Genomic DNA, 20,866 nt, shown 5'->3' on the forward strand with positions numbered 1-20,866 from the left:
AGGTGCAGGGAGACTCAAATGGGCAACATAAGTGTATAATTCAGTCTCCTAAATTAATAGGATGCAATTTGAGAAATTCTTGGATTTTTTTCATCCTCACAAAGAATTCCAGTTTTTTTTTTCTTTAGGCTGTTGATATTTTTTATTTGTTCCTTACAAAATAGAAATCTTCAAGAAAGGTACAAACAGACATTTGATTTATACAGACCTGTAGAAAATTTAATGTACCTTTTAAAATGGTACTTGGGATAGAACTACTTGTCATACAACTTTTTCCTTGGGTTTCATCATTTGCTTGTTTTATGTTCCAAGATAGCATTGGCCTATTAATAATATCCTTTTATCTTCCAACTTAATCTTTTTTTTCTTACTTCTAATGTAAATGTGTTATTTACCATAAGTATTAATATTGTTTCTAAAACTTCTTTCATGTGAAAAATTAAGGTATAATTATGATTTAAAAGAAATGCATAAAATTTAGTATATAAACCCTGTATATGGTTTATCATTGTTGAATCCTATTGAACATAAAGATAACTTATAAATATTTACCTCAATGACATAAAGCTTCTTCAAATTGTCTTATAGAGGATAAAAATTATCATTTCTACTTTTTATCTAAAGTAGGTAACTCCAATATAAATATCACACTGTATATTTCAAAGGAAGCATATATAATACTCAACAACTCCACCAGGATGTAAAACAAAATGCTCAAGGCCACTAATGAGAGACTAAGAGAGAAATGTAGCCATGAGTGACTGGAAGAACTTGGAAACAAAAAACCTTTGAAAGATAAAGAGTTTGGAAGGCTGGAAGAAGTCAACATCACCGCAGTTTCTTTGATAGTTTATCTAGAATTCAGTTCATTGGCAAAGATTCTGAAAACTTAGTTTGATTACACTGTAGTTAATATAGATTATAAATTTTGGAGGATTATTTGAAATTATTCCAAGACATTTCCCCCCATCACCTCTAGCTTCAAATTATAAGTATATAACCCTAAATTTAGATTAAAGGTAAAATTATTATACTCAACTCAAGTTAAGAGAATAAAAGTAGATCCATAAATCAAGAAGTGAAGGTGTAAATACTTTATGTGTCTGCATATCTCTGATTCTGATAAGTATATTTCTACAATAATCCCCAACCATACTCAAAATTTAAATACAAATGAACTTTGGAATGACTATTGCATATTTTTAAATATTTATTCTTCCCTTCTTCATTTTTTCTTATAACAGAGAAAAATATATTTGATGCCCTATGTGTATTTTAAGAGCACAGCCTCAACAAATGGTTTACATACTACAAGAGAAAGCCAAACAAATTAACTTAAGCTTCTAGTGTACTTCTCATACTAAAAACATGTTGTAAAGCCAGTAGCCACCGGCAACCATCACAGCTACCTGGCCCATGAAGGTTCTCATTTGATTCGGACAGACGGTAATGAAACAATGAAGCCAAGAACTGGTAGGCCATTATCTTTAATCCTAGCTTGCATCCAGTGGGCAAGAAATACACACAGTGGGAAAACACTTCCCTTTCCATTCAGGACTCCCAAAGCCACTGACTTATCCAAGTTTCCTAAAATCAAAGAGTTCTACTTCACCAGCCTTATTCATCTCTGTTCTCCATCTCCTTCTCTCTGCACAAACTCTACACAAACTGGCTTCTCCTTCAGCACTCTGCCATCTTGGCTGCTTCTCCTCCCCTCCATGTGGCCTTTCTCTGCTCTCTTCGATGAGGCTCCTCTGCCTCATTTTATGGTGTAGACCAGTGGTAGTCAACCTAGTCCCTACTACCCACTAGTGGGCATTTCAGCTTTCATGGTGGGTGGTAGCAGAGCAACCAAAGTATAAATAAAAAGATAGATTTAACTATAATAAGTTGTTTTATAAAGATTTATTCTTCCAAACTTAGCAAAAATCCGACATAAAGTACTTAGTAAGTAATTATTATTATATGCTTTAATTTGCTGTAACTCTGCTTTATAAATTTTATAAAGTAAAGTTACTTCCCTACTTTATAAATCACCATTACTGTGGAACTGGTGGGCATTTAGAAAATTTTACTACTAACAGAGATACAAAAGTGGGCAGTAGGTATAAAAAGGTTGACTACCCATGGTGTAGAAATCAAAACCTTTAATCCAATATACAAACACGGAAGTCTCTGATACAAAGTCACTTATCTGAGGCGTAATGGAATTCCTCATGAGAGTGTACCACCCCACATCATGCAACAGTCAAGGGTGTGGGGAAAAGCTTAGTCTTAAAACTAAGCCTTAGGCTATAAGGACCCTGCCTGCTTACAGCCTGTCCCCCACACCCAATGCAAACTATAAGCGAGCAAACATATATATTATATTTACAAACTTATTTTACCAACACATATAAAATAATATAAAATATTGCTATAAAAATACAAGTTTTTAGGAAAGTTCTTGTACATACATTTGTATTTTTAAATCACAGTTTACCATATGATTTATGCAGTGGTTTTCGTATGAAATCACTTTCATGTTTCAGATAAGAGGAGAGAAAACGTTGGAGAAAGGGAGGGAGTGGACGCGCACACGTGAGACAGACAGGACTCGGAGTCCCATTCGCGTTACTACCTGATGGATCTTAATGAAATATGGAAGGAAACCCTTTCTTGACAGTAAGCGTATCTTCTGGTAGTTTTTTCTTTGCTGATTATACAAAATTATAATGTAGCTATGGATAGGCTTTCTAAATGAATCTTCCTGAAAAGAACTATTGAAAATAGTATTCTTAGGATTACCAAACAGCATTGTCTTTTTTTTCTATAGCTTAAACGCAGAGTGCCAAAATCCCTGCATTAGCTGATACAAGGAATAAGAGTGCACACATGAAAAGAAAACACATTGCTTATTAACTTGCAAATGTATTGAGAATTTGTGCCTTTTTAGTTCCTTTTAAGTAAAGCAACCCAGAGGGCTTTTGTAGTTGTTGTTTGTTTTTTGTTTGTTTGTTTTGGGGGGGTGAGAGAGAGAAAGACAAAATGGCCAGAGGCTTTTTTGTTTGTTTGTTTTGTTTTGTTTCTTAAATCCATTTCTTCACTAAATTTGTTTTAAACTTTATAGTAATCATATCTGATAGTGGGATTGTGAAAAGCAAACTATCTGTCTATTTTATTACTAGAAAAGTAGAAAAAGACACCAAGCACTTCTTTAAAATTTCATTTTCAAAATGTATCTTTGAACTTATGTCCCATTCTATTTTCTACTTTTCAAGTGGCTAAACCACTTTCTTTGGGCTTTGTAATTTATAAAGATCACAAAGGTGTGATCACTGGATGTGACACCATGTGGAGAACTGGGGACACACCAGGGGAAGGAAGCGAAGTCTCCTCACTCAAATAGAATATCCAGTGCTTCCTGGATATGAAACAGTGTGAGATGCAACTCAAAAAAGTTGTTGGATAGTATATTGCCTGTAGCTTCAAATTATGTAAATTTGAAGAGATTCCTAATAAGGAAGGGATTTCTTTTAAAGGAATGGTTCTTGCACTATATATACATCAGGTATGACTAAAACAGCATTGCAGAGGAACAAAGGACCCTCATGCTGAAGAGGGAGCCATTCTAGTCATTTGTTTCCATTGTGAGCACATTGTTGTTCCAGGCACTGTGCTAGGTTCTGGGATAAAATGGTAATAAGATCCTGCCCTGTCGGTGCTGTAGTAGAGGAACAGTAAATTTCCCTGTACTCTTCTGAGTTCTCAGCTGAGACCCTCTATACAAAGCATAGATTTTAGTAGCAAGAGGAAAACAAATCTATTAATGCGTATACCTCATGTACACAGGGAGATACCCAGGAAAACTAACCCTCCAAGGTGGTCTAGAATTCAGAATTAGATAGCGCCTTAGTAAGGAAAGGGTAGGGGAATTTAGGCCTCTTAAGAGAGTGCAAATGATTTTTAGGGAAAGTGGATGGACCCGTAGAGGAATAGATGGAAGTTTTGATAGTTTATGGCAAAGTTTGTCTAGTGTGGTGCTGCCTGTCTCCTCTCCTGTAATAAGAGTTGATGAACATTCTTGGGAGGGGATTTATTACAATTGAGTTCCTTTTGCAGGATGTAGGTCTCCCTGATTTGCTATTTTTCAAGTGCCTACAGCTCAAAATAATCAACACACCAAAGAGGAATCTTTTGGGATGGCATGGTCTGCTACCCTTCAGTAGTTATAGTCTACTTGTTGACTCAGATCCCAAACAGGTAGAAACACAACTAAGGAACCTAACTTTAGAGTGAGACACATTCCGGGGAAAATGCAGTATTCGGACTACCAATGAAATGGTGTGCACAGAGAGTGGGAGGTACTTAATATGGTGCTGAAGGAAAGGCCTCTAGGTAGAGACAGGTGAGACCTGCATAAGGAAGAGCCAGCCATGCAGAGAGCATCCCAGGAAGCACATACAGGTTTTCTCTCGGATTGTAAAGGACCAATCTATCCAATTTCAGTAAAATTCCTGGATTTTAATTTTTTTCCTTCTGTTGCCTGCTATTTCAGGCTTTAATGTGATTTGGGGGCAAAATTTTTCCAGATATTTTTAAAAAATCAATAGTTTATCATTCTTGATTCCTATTTCCTTTCCTTTCATAGTTAAGTGCCAAAATAAAAGCCTTCCAGTGAAAATGACAGCTAACATTTATTTATTAAGCAACTAACAGCAGCCATTTACTTCCCTGCAAAGTCCAAGCACTTCCCTCTCCTAAAGAGTCTCTCATTTTCTTAACAATAAAATGAGATAATATTAAACCTGCATACAACACATAATTCTAAATTTCACCAGTTAAAGACTGAAAGTTTAAGAACATCTTGTGACTTTCTTACATCGGCATTGTTATGTTTTTATCACTAAAGTGACTACTAAGTCTTTTTATAAAATTCATTTGTAATAGTCATTCACATCATTATTCAACAAATACTGATAGGCACTGGTCTACTAGACACTTGAAATAAGACAATGGAAAAATTATATGATTCCCCATCGTAATGTTTGCATCATTGAAAAGGCTATCATTAAGCGAATAAACATACAAATAATATATAATTACAAATTGTGGTCAGTGCCATAATGAAAAATGCTAGGGTACTACAAAAGAAATAACAGAGGAGTTCTCATTAAGATTTAGGGTCCAAATCTGACTCTGGGCGAGGGGTATGCAACATAATTTAATGACAAGATAACCTAGACATGTTTTCTTTGAATATATGTACCCTGATTTATTAATGTCATCCCATTAACATTAATAAAAATTTATTTTAAAAAAAAAGATTTAGGGTCCAAAGAAGTTCTCTTTGAGGAATTGACATTTATTAGGTCTTAAATGAGAAGCTGGAATTATCTAAAATTGGAGAAAAACACTTCAGGCAGCAGACTCTAGATAAAAATGATAATTCACAAGACAGGAAAGCCCTTGGAAACATTTGCAAACCCATTATAAAGCCCGTGTCATTGAGCCACAGTGAGGGTAGACAAGGCTAAGGACACATATGAACTTATTATAGACCCTTTCACTTAAGAATTTGTGACTTTTTCCTCAGTCCAATAAGAAACCATGAAGAATTTTGAGCTAAGAAGTGACATGGTCCAGTTTATGCTTTTAAATGTCACTCCAGTTGTTGGGCTGGACACAAGAGGAAGCAGGGAGATCAATTAGGTCACCATTTCAGTAACTCAAGTGAAAGACGAAAGATGGCTGATTTAAAGTGGTGCCTGAGAGACCTGGACAATTTTAGGGACACTTTAGAGTTAAAGTAAAGGATACTTGGTGGTAATTGGTGCGAGCATGAGAAAATTCTAGAATGCTGTTGATTTCTGATTTAAGTAGCTGAATGGAAAAGTCATTTGCTGAGAAGATCAGGAGTTCTGTTTTGAAAATGTCATGAATCATCTGAGAGAAGGGGGGAAAATAAAGAAATAATAATAGGGCCTGACCTGTGGTGGCACAGTGGATAAAGCATTGACCTGGAATGCTGAGGTTGCTGGTTCAAACCCTAGGCTTGCCTGGTCAAGGCACATATGGGAGTTGATGCTTCCTACTCCTCCCCCTGTTCTCTCTATCTCTTTCCTCTCTCTCTCTCTCTCTAATGAAATTGGATAAATAAAATCTTTAAAAAATAAATAAATAAATAAATAAATAAAAGAAATAATAATAGGGTTAGTAAATATTTATTCAATGCTTACTATTAATAATCATTAAATATGTAACAGCCAGCCATATTTTTTTGTTTGTTTGTTTTCTGATTTTTTAAGGTGAGAGGAGGGAAGATAGTGAGGCAGACTCCCACATGTGCCCCAACCAGGATCCACCCGGCAATCCCAGGCAACCCCATTTTGGACCGATGTTCAAGTATCAAGCTATTTTTAGTGCCTGAGGCTGATGCACTCTAACAGAGCTATCCTCATTGCCTGGGACCAACCTCAAACCAATTCAGCCACTGGCTGTGGGAAAAGAAGAGAGAGAGAAAGGGGAGATGTAGGGGTAGAGGAACAGCTGATTGCTTCTCCTGGGTGTCCTGACCTGGATATCTATATGCCAGGCCAAATCTCTATCCACTGAGCCACCATTCAGGAGGCCACAGTTTTTAAAGACCTAACATGTATTAACTCATTTATTATCAGAAATACCCTATAACAGTGGTCCCCAACCCCCAGGCCACGGACCGGTACCGGTCCATGGGCCATTTGGTACCGGTCCACAGAGAAAGAATAAATAACTTACATTATTTCCGTTTTACTTATATTTAAGTCTGAACGATGTTTTATTTTTAAGAAATGACCAGATTCCCTCTGTTACATTTGTCTAAGACTCACTCTTGATGCTTGTCTCGGTCACGTGATACATTTATCCGTCCCACCCTAAAGGCCAGTCCGTGAAAATTTTTTCTGACATTAAACTGGTCCATGGCCCAAAAAACATTGGGGACCACTGCCCTATAAAATATATATTACTAGCTTTTCTGGTTTATAGACAGAGACATTTAATCTATAAATATAATGTCACATAACTTACCTAGTCACACAAGAGGGTGGTTGAGCCCCATGTTTCTGACTCCAACTCTGAAACCTAAAAACTGGCCCACCCCAGAGATCTCTCTCTGTGGTCGTTAAGTAAACACTTAACAATCGGAATACACAGCACAGGAGAGAATTTGAGAGTTACTCTTTTTCGGAATCAACATCATTTAAGAGGTCTTACATCCAAGGGAATGGAATAGAGTGTAGAATAAGAGAAGGATTTCTGGAACAGTTCAGGAAGGACTAAAAAGAAGTCGGAGAAAGAGTAGCCAGAGATGTCAGATAGGTGGGTGGGAGCCAGGAGACCGGGGCAGTGTGAGACTGCGGCATATATTTCTGACACATGTCAGTATATCAGAAAAGGGAAGGTTCAACTCTGTGAGTGCTGCTGAAATGCCTGGTAAGGTACAAACTGAAAGTGTTGGGGCCATCGGGCCCCAGAGTGGTCACTGTTCAACTGAGCAAAAGCACATGATACCATGTGGTGAGCACAAAACCTAGGTTGGATTAGAGACTCAGAGGGTAGAAAACATTCTCAAGCTGCTTGCCCTGAAGTACAGCCTCTAGATGAGATTTCTAAGGGCTTATGGGTCAAAGGTGGTGGGTTTTATTCTCATGACTTGATAGGAGGTGATGGGGCATGTTCCCATGTGGATAAAAAGGATCTGGTGGGTAGAAGAGGAAAAGTTGAAGTTTCAGAAAAGAAGAGAACAGAAAGAGTGAAGGAAAGGGAGGCATGGGATTTAAGAGTGGGAGGAGGAAGAGGCCCAGGGTGGGGGCCCCGAGCCCCTCTCTGAAAGGTGCCCTGTGCGGCTTTGTGCAACCAAGCAGTGTCCTCCACTTGTGCTCATGAAGGGGTGACTGAGTTTGCTGGAACACATCTGCCCTGCCATGGTTCTGAGTAAAGAAGGAACGATCCTGACTCTAAAGAGCAGCTGGAAACCCGAAGCACAGAACTGTACCCGGCGCGTGTAGCACCCAGCAAAATGTGGAAACAACTAACTCTTTCATAGGTTTTCTCTGAATTCCTTATACACTCTCCTCTCATTCCCCTGGCTTGGCCAATCCTATGAATGAGAAGGAATCCCTGTGATCCAGGGAGACAATTCAGGAGATGTCTCCTCAGCCAGCAAGCCACTGCCCACCACCTAAGTGTCCCTAGACCTTTTCCCTGAGACCCTTGCATTGGTTTGGATCTATGATTGTTGTCAGCAAGAGCTGGGACCACACAATCTAATTATTGTAACTCACAGAAGACATAGATGAGGGATGTAACTCCCAGGATATTTGCACTTGAAAATAGATGAATTAAAGTTAATGAATCATTAGAGAAATATTAATATTGAGAGAGAAGATATCTGTGGTCCCTGAGTATCTTTGGGGGAGCTGTCTATTCTGCCCACTCTGCCTATCAATCAGGATGGCCCTCTATACACAGAGGGACACACACACACACACACACACACACACGTGCATATACTCAGACATATACTAACACACTCAGACACACATAAGTTATACACACCCACACAGTATGCACGTAAACACACATATGCATGCAAACACACAGAACACAAACACATGTGTACACAGTATGTGCTAATATACCTAACTACAGTGTATTTTTTATATCAAGTCTATCTTTTCAAACAACACTTATAATGCCATCTTTATATATCAGCTCTTTGTACACTGAATTTTTCAGCCTACCCATCATTCACTAAATCAGAACATCAGTGGAGTGCCTCACTTACTGATCCCAATTGTAGTGTTTGTTTTAATTTCGCACAGCGTGCACAATGGATAATCACTTTTGCTTTTATGGGATACTTTTGACTTCAGTTATTCTGGCCATAATCACTACTCAAACTACGTGTTCTAATTTTTTCCCCCAAATCAATACACAGCTTTTATTGCATCTTTAAAATATCACCAATAAGTCTGGGGAATCATCTGGCATCTTGCTGTTTCTGTAGGCAAACAACTTAGAGCTTATTCACCAGATGGCTGAACTGGTCCCTTATTCAGAAACATAGATACCATCACGATTTTTCTGATATTCTTGTTTTTAACTGTTGTGGCTTGCTTAATCAAAGCAGCTGAATTTAATAACCTCAGTGTCGTTTCCTTCAAGAACTAATTCATCTTTCTGGGCTTGAGATGCTGAACAAGCAACGCCTCACTTCATCCAAACCCTGCGGATATGTTTTTTTTGCCCAGGAAGTTTCTGATTTCAACAAGAGAACCTTTCTCCTGAATAAATAGCATTGGTGGGGAAGTGAGCATGCACAGACTTCATCTTGTAATGGAAGCTCGCTGTAATACCCTTGATCATGTTCTGTACAGGACTGCAGACAGTGGGAACGGTGGCCAGTTCCATTCTGCTTCCCCACCATTTGTCAGCCCAGAGCCTCTTCTTTTTCTTTCCCAGGAGACTGAGACCCACACTGATGTGATTGAAGTCTCTCTGCAGGGTGCCTCTGGGGCCCTTTACAAAAATTGTGCATCCCTTCGGAGTGATGTCTGTCTGCATTTTCTAACTGCTGAGAATGGCCTTCATCCTCCCTATAGTTGAGGCAAAGAGCTATGTGTTCTGATTTTTTAATTACATTTGAAATAAGGTTTACATTCCGATTACTCTGTGTGTGTGTGTGTGTGTGTGTGTATGAGAGAGAAAGAGAGAGAGAGAGAGAGAGAGAGACCATGCGGCTGGCAAGTGGGCAGGAACAAGAATATGTAAAAACATTCTAAGTTAGAGCAAAGAGTTTAAGTTATCATTCTTAGTAAAGTAGAAAACCATAAAGAGTTTTAAACAGAGGACTGACAAGAACTGATTTCATTTGCAAAATGCCACCATAGCTGTATGTTAGAGAATACTTACAATGACCTGAGAAGTTAGAGAGCCCGTTAGGAGGCAGCTTCCATGGTCCACATGAGAAGAGGTAGCTTGAACCAGAGTGGCGGCAGTGGAGACAGAGAAAGTTTGGTGGATCCCAGAAGGATATTGAAGGAAGTGCTGGCAGACTTGCTGTAGGGTTAGGCCTGAGACAAAGAGGCGCTTAAATGACCGGGTGGACTTACTAGGAAACAGAAGGTTATGGAGGAGCAGGGGGATCCAGAGTTCTGTGCACGACGGTGCATTTTAAATTCACATAACCTGAGTGGAGATGTGAAAGAGCAGAGCAACTGGATGGAGAAGAGCGGGGTTGCAGGGGAATGTCAGGGCTGACCAGAAATGTAAGAATTGTGAGAATAAAGATGGTGGATAAGGGATGGTCCTGGAGAGGTTAGCAAGGTGAGCGTGCACATAAATAAGGAACCCTGGGCAGCTAGGGACCCTCCAATTTTTAAGGCAAACAGAGGAGGAGGGGCAACAAAGAAAATAGAAGATACTTTCAGTGAAGGATGAGATATAGCAAGAGAGACCATTTTTTCTTTTAAACTCAGTTTTTATCAGTTCTACCAGTATGGGAAACAGCTGAAAAGGAATAAATTCACTTTATGTGCTTCCTCTTGCAAAAGCTAAGAATTTGGACAAGTCATCGTGGTAGAGTAGCTACTCCAAATTCTTTGCTACTCCTCCCTCCAAGGAGTGGAGCGAAATTGTCCCTCTGTTCACATCCAAACCCCTCTCCACCATGGGCCTCATTTAATGAATCACTACTAGTTAGTTGAATCTACAATAGCAATGGACTAACCCTTCAAGATTAGATTATAAAAAGGCTGTCACTTTTATCTTGGTCGCTCCTTCCCACTATCTGGGGTCACTTGCTCTGAGGCCTGCTGGCCACTGTGCAGTAAGGTGACCCATATGGCATGGTACTAGGAGTGCCAGTTAAGCTGGGCCTCAGCTTGCCAGCCCCATGAAAGCACTGACTCAGAAGTGAATCCTTCATGCCCAGCCAAACCTCCGGACGGCTTCATCCTCATCCAATATTATCATCAGAGACCTGAAACCAGAACCACCAGCCAAGTTGTTTCTCTCAGAAGCTGTGAAATAATGTTTGCTGTTTTAAGCCACTAAATTTGGGAGTAACACGTTAGGAAGCAAGAGAGAAATTAATTTATCACAACAATGAAGGCAGAAAATGCTATGTAACTATGTGTAATAGCCTTCCCTTCAAATTTTCTTACTGCTTTGCTCCTGGAAAAAGAAATCAAATCTGCTCAGTGTATTGGGGAGACCAGAAGTGATGTCATTTTCTCTTCCACAACAGAAATGTCATCTTGTGGCAGGAACCCTGTGTTTAACATCTTCAACCTCCAGCGTTTGGTCAGAGCACTGCTGCCTCAATCGGTGGTTCTGGTGATGAAACACAGCCCCTAGAGGCCAGTGTCAATGCACTGCGGACTTCACAAAGAGTTTCCCAAAGGAATTACTTTAAACCCTCTCCAATCCCCCTCAAATTGGAGGGTCAAGACCAAAAGAACATACAGAGGGGTGAGGAGAGTGCGGACGCAGTAAGATGGCAAAGACAGGCACAAACACCTAGCCTCTGCCACCTCCCAGCTGTGACACTTGGAAAATTGTCCAACCTTTTGTGCCACAATGTCCGCATCTCCCCAATGAAGGTCTGCCCGGCTCACAAATGGATGGAAGGGTTAAATAAAATAAAGCGTGTGAGAAGCTCTTTTATGTGAGCAGGCTTAGGATGATCACAGAGGCCATCACCTTCTACTCTGTCTGCTATTAATATGTTGATGGGAAAAGCAGGATAGAGGTCAATGGCTCAGCAGAGGATAGAATACATTTATTCAGGTGACCCTGAGTATTCCTCCTGCACATTGTTCATATTTTTTTGTGAGCTCAGCACATTTCACCCCAAAGCACACCTTTCTACCTATGTCCCCAAATATCCCCGCACATCTGATTCAGCTATTCTTCTACTTGACAGTTACATGTGATGATTAAGAACTTGTTCTTTCTGCTCTTTGGCAATTCCTGGTATGAGCTGTTTAATCTGAATTAAAGACAGAAGGTGTCAGGGAGGAGCTGTAGAGCCCAAGTCAAGTTAGCTAGCCCTCTCAGCTTCAGTCTCTACTCTCATTTCTCTCTGTTGAAACCATTGAATGAACCATATTACTCACGGCAGTCACTTGTAAGCACACAATCATTTTAAAAGTCACTGACTCGTAAAGCCCACACGTTGAGAAATGTCTTACAGATGAAATGTGTATAAATGAAATATACGTGCTCATGAAGGGTTATTGAGATAACTGTGGCTTCAGATTTAAATATCTTTTTTAGCTTCCTCTTCTCCCATCCTGTCATAAAGAATAGCATTCCAAAGAGAAGCTGCTGGTCTTTAGAAATAAATGCATAAGAACATTATAATGTCAAGATCGAGCCACCTAACTAATCAAAGAAACACATAGAATTAGTACCTCTCCAAAAAAAATTAGAACATAAATTTTACCCATTTCTGTCCTTGTCTTCTTAGAAGTTAATTTTTTTGTAAATAATTCTTTTTAAGAGTTCTTATTTCCAAACTTCAGCAAACATTTCCCAATATGAGCTGTACTATAAACATGTGCAATTGTAACTGTTGAGATTTTAAAATATTGTTTGAGATTCACCTCAATTGAGATTTTAAAATATTTTCAATATGAAATACTTCAAAAACACTGAAAAGTAGGAGGAATAAACAAGCATTTGTGTCCTCACCAAGAGCCAACACATGTTCATATTTTGTCTGTTTCAGATATTTCTGTTATTTTAAAGAAATAAAAGATTAAAATTACAGGTACAGATCTCCAGATTTTGATTTTTTTCTTCCCTTCCCATACATAAAAGTTACCTTGAGACTGGTACTTATATTGTTCATTTATGTTTCAATAACTGTACTATGTATGTTTGTATGCCAATTAAAGTTGAGGTGACAGAGTGGCTTTGGCATATTGTTGACAAAAGGATTCAAAAGCTTAATTAAGGGCATAGAAATTTGGAGTGAATTTATAATGTGTGACCCACTCATCTGACCTATAACCTGCCCAAAGGAAATACTCAGAAAACACTACCTGCATCAATACTGAGAAACACACAGTAAGGAATGGACCAACATCCTAAAAGGCTGTGGGTGCTTCAAGCCAGTGATGATGTTGAGAACTGCTCCCTTTGATATGGGCTCCTTGCTCTGCCATCCTAAGGGACAGCTGGAGGTGATCATAAAAATGTGCACTGGGACTAGAGCAGTAATAAAAATTGGGTAGCCCACAGAGATCTTGGGCAGTAGCTAATTGAGGATGATGTTCCTAGAAAAAATATTGAATAATCTATAATATAAAAATAATTTTAAGTCTTTATATCTTGTGAACAGTCTTGTCTTGAATTGATATGATAGAGTCAAAACTTCTCAGTCAATGCCCAGATGAGCCAGTTCATAAACAGGAGCCTGTTAAATGAAAGAAAGACCAGATTCCCTAAGACTAACTCCTGCCACACTACCATGAGAAGGTTGTGTAAATCTTCCATCAGTTTCCCAAAGCATCTGCAGTCATTTACTGTGGCTGTGCCCCAGGGAAAAGAGACATACTCAGACTTTTCAGAGATTATCGAAATGGCTCCTGGGTAACCCAGGGAAATCCTATATGTTAGTGCATTCTGGTAATCAGAGCAGGAGCTTACAAAAGTCAATTACTTACATTAAATGAACTGAATGGGCCTGTGAACTTACCTGTGCTTAACTATGCAGAATCTGAAAGCAAATCATACATTAATCAACAGGAAGTATACTCACTTTAGTTCTTTGATCAATGGCACAGGAAAGATCAAATGAAAGTGGCTGGAAGAGCCCCTCCCTTCAAAAACAGAAAATCACCAATAATATTTCAGAGATTAGTGCCACTCTCAAATTTGAAAGGTAAGGAGTGAAGATTTCTATCAATTCTCCCATTTAATTCACCTATAAAGTCTATGCCAAAGTATATATGATTACCATAAATATAATCAGGTAGCACTGCCATTTGCACAGTTGTTCAAGATGTGGTTAACAGTATGCCACTGTTAAATTTGGCAAATGACTTTTTTTTCTAGACTAGTTAGTAAAAGACCAGGAAGCAGTTTGTCTTCTGTAGCAGGGACAGTACGAGAGAGTCCTTGTATTGACTCAGGACTTTGAAGTCTTATCTTACCATCCGGCGAGACATTATGCTGAACCTCTATTTTGGGAGCATCATTCTAATTGACCCTGAAATCATGTGTGTGGGAATATTCTTACACTGAAACTGAATTCCAGCAAGCCTTCCTTCCCCCGGCAGATACTGCACCTTTTCCCAGCGTGCATCTCCTTTTCTTGGTTTTGTCACTGTTGCTGATAAAAATAGTCTTTCCTCATGATTTCCCCTTACATGGCTTCCCTTATATGATATGCCATTGTTAAAATTTGTCCTGACTATGCCTTCTGTGTCTTTCATTGGTTGTATTTCTTCTCCAGCACACACACACACACACAAGAATGTAGCTTAGTCTCAGTCACTGCTCATCACCATCATGGAATATGTTTTTGTGTCAGGATCCATGAGGAAAGAGGACTCCATTCTAGGAATTTTGCATAGAAAATGGTTTAATACAGGGGATTAGAGTCATATAGCACTTTAGGGCTGGCGGAAGCAAAAGTTAGTCCAGAAGGTGGCCAGAAATCCAGAAGTGATTGCTCACAGGCAGGAGATCATTAGTGAGAAGTCAGTCCACAGCTGCTGCAGGAAGAAGTGAGAATGGAGTCTTCTGAAAATTTGAAAAGTGGCTCTCATTGGAATAATGAACCCTAAAGCCATCCAAGATGAAAATGTTGAGAAATGAGTTCTTCAGCAATGTGAGCTCAGCTTTTACTCTGCATTCTACCAGGTCAACAAATGTAGATTGAAAAGTCAAAGGATTTGGAGTCAGGCATAAAAGCATTTTATAACTCTAAGACATTGTTATATTATTAGACCACAAATACAATTTTAATAGTTCACTCAGACATTTATAAGACTTGACTGAGCTTTAAACACGGTCTGCAGATCCAATCTACATCCATTTGTAGCTAAAGGAGTATTAAACCTATGATGACCCAGTGTCCTCTACCCTAGTCAAGAATAGATGACCTTCTTTAAGCACAGTGTCTCCTTATTGGAGTAATTTTGGATAATGGCTTTTGATTCATCAAACACCACTCATAATTCATGCATTTTATTAATTCATACACATAGTGAATAAATATGCAACTAATAGATAAGAAATATTACCTAGCCTTATGCAAAATGTTGACTGGGATACAAAAAAAAAAACAAAAAAACCCAAAAACCAAAAACCCAGTGTATTTGTTCTGAAGAAAGACCAGGCATACAAATAAAGAAAAAATAAAAATAATATGAGTAAAAATAATATTATAAAGTAAAAAATATAAGGCTAAAACTATATAATATTATGAAACAGAAAATACAAGAACTGAACTAGCAACAAATTAATGCTGAGCTCAGAATAAGAAGGAACGCTGTGAATGGAATAGTCAGGGAGAGCTTCCTGTAGGAAGTGGCCACTGAGCTGAAACTTGAAGGTTGAGTGCAAAGTGAACCTGTGAAATGAAGGTATTCCAGACAGACACTACAATGTGAGCAAAATCAAGAAGGCCTGGGCTGGCCCTGGCCGGTTGGCTCAGCGGTAGAGCGTCGGCCTAGCATGCGGAGGACCCGGGTTCGATTCCCGGCCAGGGCACACAGGAGAAGCGCCCATTTGCTTCTCCACCCCTCCGCCGCGCTTTCCTCTCTGTCTCTCTCTTCCCCTCCCGCAGCCAAGGCTCCATTGGAGCAAAGATGGCCCGGGCGCTGGAGATGGCTCTGTGGCCTCTACCTCAGGCGCTGGAGTGGCTCTGGTCACGACATGGCGACGCCCAGGATGGGCAGAGCATCGCCCCCTGGTGGACAGAGCGTCGCCCCTGGTGGGCGTGCCGGGTGGATCCCGGTCGGGCGCATGCAGGAGTCTGTCTGACTGTCTCTCCCCGTTTCCAGCTTCAGAAAAATGAAAAAAAAAAAAAAAAAAAAAAGAAGGCCTGGGCTATGTGAGAAGCTAGAGGCAATGAGTAGACCAAGGTTGGCCCTCCCAGCTGGTGTGGAGTGACATGTAGGAAAGTATGAGGGTTTGGGCTTGGAAAAATAAGTTCAAGTAGATTTTATTCTGCAGGTATGGAGAAAAAGTGGCAGAGACTGTTACTTAGCACAAATATCCATTTTCCCCTTTTTCTGTGGTCACAGAATTTACTGATGTAACTGGATACATGGGTGTTGGAACAAAGACTCTTTTCTACCCCTTTTAATCAATAGAATTGATTAAAGAAATTAATTTGACTGTGTTTATATGAAAGATAGATCAATGGGAGGAGACAAGAGGTGAGTAAGGGGAAGAGCAATTTACAGCTTCCATCAAAGTTTTACATAATTAGGACCTATTTGGGGAAAATAAGAAGAATGAAACTAGAGAGAAAAGAGTCCTGTTGAGGAGAAAAGTAACAGACTTGGAGACAAATCAAACCTAGAGGTGTTGATTCACGTGTAGAAGGAACTGGCTTTTCTAGGGAAGGCAACGCTGAGTTGCCTCACAGGCTGATGAAAATGTCACACCACAAAATGGTGGGGGAAGGACACAGATACTGCCACTTGCTAGTTAAATTAATTCCCCAGTCTCACCAAGTCCTTTTTGTTCATTTGCAAAGTGGGGTTAATGATGCCTATAGGTTGCAAAACAGTTGTAAAGAGCAGAAAAAACATCTTTGTAATATATCTAGCATCCTATGGCCTGGCGCCTCGTAGGCACCCATAAATGCATGAGATAAAGAATGACCCTAATAACACGTTAGAATAGAAAATAAATGCACTTTCAGGATGATATTAAAAACTCTCCCATACATGTTTCTAGGAGGTGCTTGGATATGAGGAAATAAGAACTCAGTTAATAGGAAAGACAAATCCACATAATAAGTTACAATATGGTAACAGGAAGGGGGGCTGGGTGAAGTCACACAGCAGTTGGCAGCATTGTTTTAAAGAGGGTCGGCTCCTTGTGTCACAGAAGTTTCTGTGGTGTATTGGTGGTGTGTTTTGTTTTTTTTTTTCACCTCCTTTGACTCATTTGCAGGAGTGGGAGTTCAAAGGGAAGCTCTTGCAGCACCCTGCTCAAGATTCTCATCGAAAATCTAGTTCTCGGCCCATTTTCTGTCAAGCTTCCCAAGATCAAAAAGCAAGGCTCAGATCTCAGGCTGGACAGGGCGCTCTCCTGGGCTCTCCAGACCTGAAGCCACAGCTGCCAGCAGACATCTCCATCTGTGTGTCCTGCAGGCATATCCAACTCTGTGTGTCCAAACTAAATGAAATCACCCTCCCGCACACCCGGTCCCCTGAAGTCTTCTATCTAGGTTAAGGCTACTGCCAACCAAAAGGTACACAATCTAGAGAGTTCAGTTTATTCACTTCTCGTCCCATATGCTCCAAGATCCATCTGCTGCCCACTGTGTTGATTTTCCCTGCAGAAACCTGTTTTAGGCACCACGTTTCTGACTCCCACTGTGCCGTGGGGGTTCTTCTCTCCCCCGAGGACCACAACAGCCAGCCCACTCTGGGGTCTCCGGCGTCTACAGCCTAAAGTGCACCATACGTAGACTAGCAGAAGAACGGCCCACCCTGGGCATCCTATCATAGGTACACCTATCTCCCTGCCTTTGGTTCCTCACTTGACTAATCCAATTAAATTTCTAAAACACCAATCACTTCTCTTTCTGAAACAACTTCAATTTGGAATGAAGTTCAAAAACCCAGATTCCACCCATTTCCTTCCCCATGGCATCTCTTCAAGAGTTCTAGGCTCTAATCACATCTAGAGATGGGTCCTGCCCCAAATTAACATACACTTTTTTTACCTCAGCACAGCAGCTCATAGCTTGTTCTCCAGTTCCTTCCTGACTCAGCCTGAAGGCATCTCCTCTGTGGAGTTGCCTTCATTCTACTCTCTTCCACCTCCTATTGCTGAACATGGCCCCACTGACTGCGTATTCCTGTGTGTATTAAGTTTGTATTTTACTGTACTAGAAGATGCACACAATTCCTTATTGTTCTCTCTGACTCCCCAGAGCACTTTGAACTATTATCCAGTCTAAAAATAATCTTCTTAAATGTTACTTTTCAAAAACGGGGCTTTTCACAACAGAAAGCTTTTAAAAATTCCCAGAGAAGCAGTTAGCGCGTGTGTTTGCACGTACCCAAACAGTGAACTCCCTCAGCTCCGCCACATTAAATACACATTGTAAATACACATTGTAGTTTATTCTTCCAGATGCACTGCCACCGTGAGGCCTTTGTAGACCTCTGCTATAAATGTCATTTGTTCACATTAAGCATGAGCGTAAGTATAGAAGATAATAGTCTAGATTTATGTTGACTATCCTAGAGACTATTAAATCAGGTAATATATCAAAATATCTGAAGTCTAAAAATCTAGAGATTGACTTTTATCTTATAAATTGGAAAAAATGTTTTGCCGAGTTCAACACAATATATGTATGTTCGTTCTGGGACATCAAGAAAAGCAGCCAAATCCGACCATCACCCAAATAATTCAAGGAACACTCATAGCTGTTTCAATTACTTGAGCATTGGAGGTGAAATTATGGAAAATTGGGGTGTTAAGGAAATTATAGAAAGGGTTGCTTTGGGTTCTGATTGAGCAAGTTATTTACTCAGCTTTCATCTAAATCTAAGGGAAAGATAAAATCTAGCTGTTGATTTCAAATACTGTATTCCTTAGGATCATTTTCTCTTACAATTACTTTTAAAAACTGAGATATGAAATTATTGAGGAGATAAATGAACATAAATGGGCACATTTTTATATTATATCAATTATATTATGTTCATTTAGCTCAAAATCAAACTTGAAAAAGAAATGGGCATCTTTTTCTCTTTTTTCAGTGCTAGGCTCGGGTTTGGAAATCATGGTTATTACTGTAATCCATCATTTCTTCTCATGTTTTTCTCCTTTTGTTAATCTTCCTGGGTGGTAAAAGTGCTTACACTATATAAAAATTAGACAAATCATTACTTTCCAGAAAATATTTATTGACAAGTTTTACTATTCTCTCCATTTTCTGAGAAAATAAACATAATACACAAAATACAGTAAAATGCACTTTTCCCATTGCAAATAAATATATTTTACTCTTGTAAAAAATTTAATAATCTGTGTAACTCACCATAATAGCTTAACCAGTGAAATAAAGCAAAGAAATTCCCTAGTTAAGTTGTCACCTATTTTTATGATTCGCACAGCATTTTGTTGGAGAAAAAGAATGCTAGTCTCTGTAGAGTTATATTCAGATTTGGACACTGTCGCTTCTTGTTCGGAGAAGGCAAAGATAAACTTCATTAAAAAGTGTTTAGTGTCAAAAAGAATCCTAGTTTGGGAGAAAGATAGAATGCAACTCTTTGCTGAATGAACTAAGTTATGTGTAAACTTTCTGATTAACACTCCCCAGACTAGACTACATTCTGAATTATGACTCCTTTGAATCACACTAGCAATTTTTCAAAATTAGTGGTTAAGTATTTAAATTAACAGTTATGTATGTAATATATACCCAAGACAGAATTTTAAAACTCTATTAACAGGAAAGGTTAAAATAATGGTGTTATACAGGACAAATTTATCCTTTTCATGATTGTTATTAACATTATAAGAACTGAAATATACTGAATGACACAGACTTAACACAGACTCTCATATACATGTAGTTCCCTGATCAGTGTTAGTTTGCTCTTTCTTGTAAGCAGTATCGATATTTTAGTAACTAGCAAAAATCACATTTAGGTAGTCACCAATCTTCTGTTTTCTTAAATCTAGTCTTTTTTACCGTCATAAGAATATATCACCAAGTAATAACAATGATTAGTACTAACTTCCTATGTTAGCAGTTAATTGGCACTTTATATACTAGCAAGCTTGCTGAAGTAAATGGAACTTTACAGGAGCCCAATCCCACTATGGCGTGACTCATTTACATGAGTGCAGAATGTTGGACAGTCTCTACAAACTAAACCTCAAAACAACACTGTGATTAGTAAAAATCTTACAAAAGCTCAAAAGTGGATATCAGACCTGTCCTCAGCATTATAAAGGGCATCAACTATTGTCTAGGTGGTGACTGACAACATATGAAACTTTTCTCACTTCATTTTAATGGGTACAACATGATATGCTTAGGCACCGTTTTATGGCAGCATTTTTATTTCTACACATTTCTGAAACATCTAAGTGTATGCTCAAAAATTCACAAGTCCAATAAAATAAATTTGTGGTTTCCTTCTTTGATGTCCTCTATAATTCCTCCATCTCAAAGTGTGTATTAAAGCTGTTGGCCATGGATGTGTGTTCAAAGATCCTCGTTAGGCTTGGTTTCAACAGTTCCACTGAGTGACACGACAGGTGCTGAGTTGTGTCATTCTTCAGGGACATCATTTGTTCTGTCCCAGGCTCTCGTCGATCATAATAGAGAGCCCAGAGGAGAGTAATGGTGAGAATCATGGCCAGGATTTGTGTCACTCCAATGGAGATCCCCAGAAACCTTAGCACCTGCAGTTGTTTGGTTCCTCTCAAAAAGGAATACATTTTTTTCCCACATCCCTGTAAAAGAAATATCACAGTCAACATTACTTTGAATGTATTACAGAGAGTCAAAATGCTGAGAACAAAGAACCTGTCTCAGGTAATGGAACTAGACGACTGAACCATAAAGTTTAAGACAGTGATTCTCAACAGGGGATGCCTGTGAGACACCAGAGAAGAGATGGAG

General features: G+C 39.2%; 1 protein-coding gene and 1 pseudogene across 4 annotated transcripts in view; both read right to left on the reverse strand.

Annotated features, from left to right (window-relative positions):
* Positions 1–9,076: 9,076 nt before the first annotated feature.
* Positions 9,077–9,892, reverse strand: LOC136323409 (large ribosomal subunit protein uL6-like; annotated as a pseudogene).
* A 9,223-nt stretch (positions 9,893–19,115) lies between these two features.
* TSPAN12 (tetraspanin 12) overlaps positions 19,116–20,866 on the reverse strand; it is an 82,905-nt gene continuing 81,154 nt past the window's right edge. For all 4 annotated transcript variants that reach the window (XM_066262179.1, XM_066262180.1, XM_066262177.1 and 1 more), the window contains one exon: positions 19,116–20,697. In XM_066262179.1, coding sequence (XP_066118276.1) covers positions 20,392–20,697 — 306 coding nt within the window. In that variant the 3' untranslated portion in view covers positions 19,116–20,391. The remainder of the gene's footprint in view (positions 20,698–20,866) is intronic.

Source organism: Saccopteryx bilineata, chromosome 2, assembly GCF_036850765.1.
Source record: "Saccopteryx bilineata isolate mSacBil1 chromosome 2, mSacBil1_pri_phased_curated, whole genome shotgun sequence".
Classification (NCBI taxonomy): Eukaryota; Metazoa; Chordata; class Mammalia; order Chiroptera; family Emballonuridae; genus Saccopteryx; species Saccopteryx bilineata.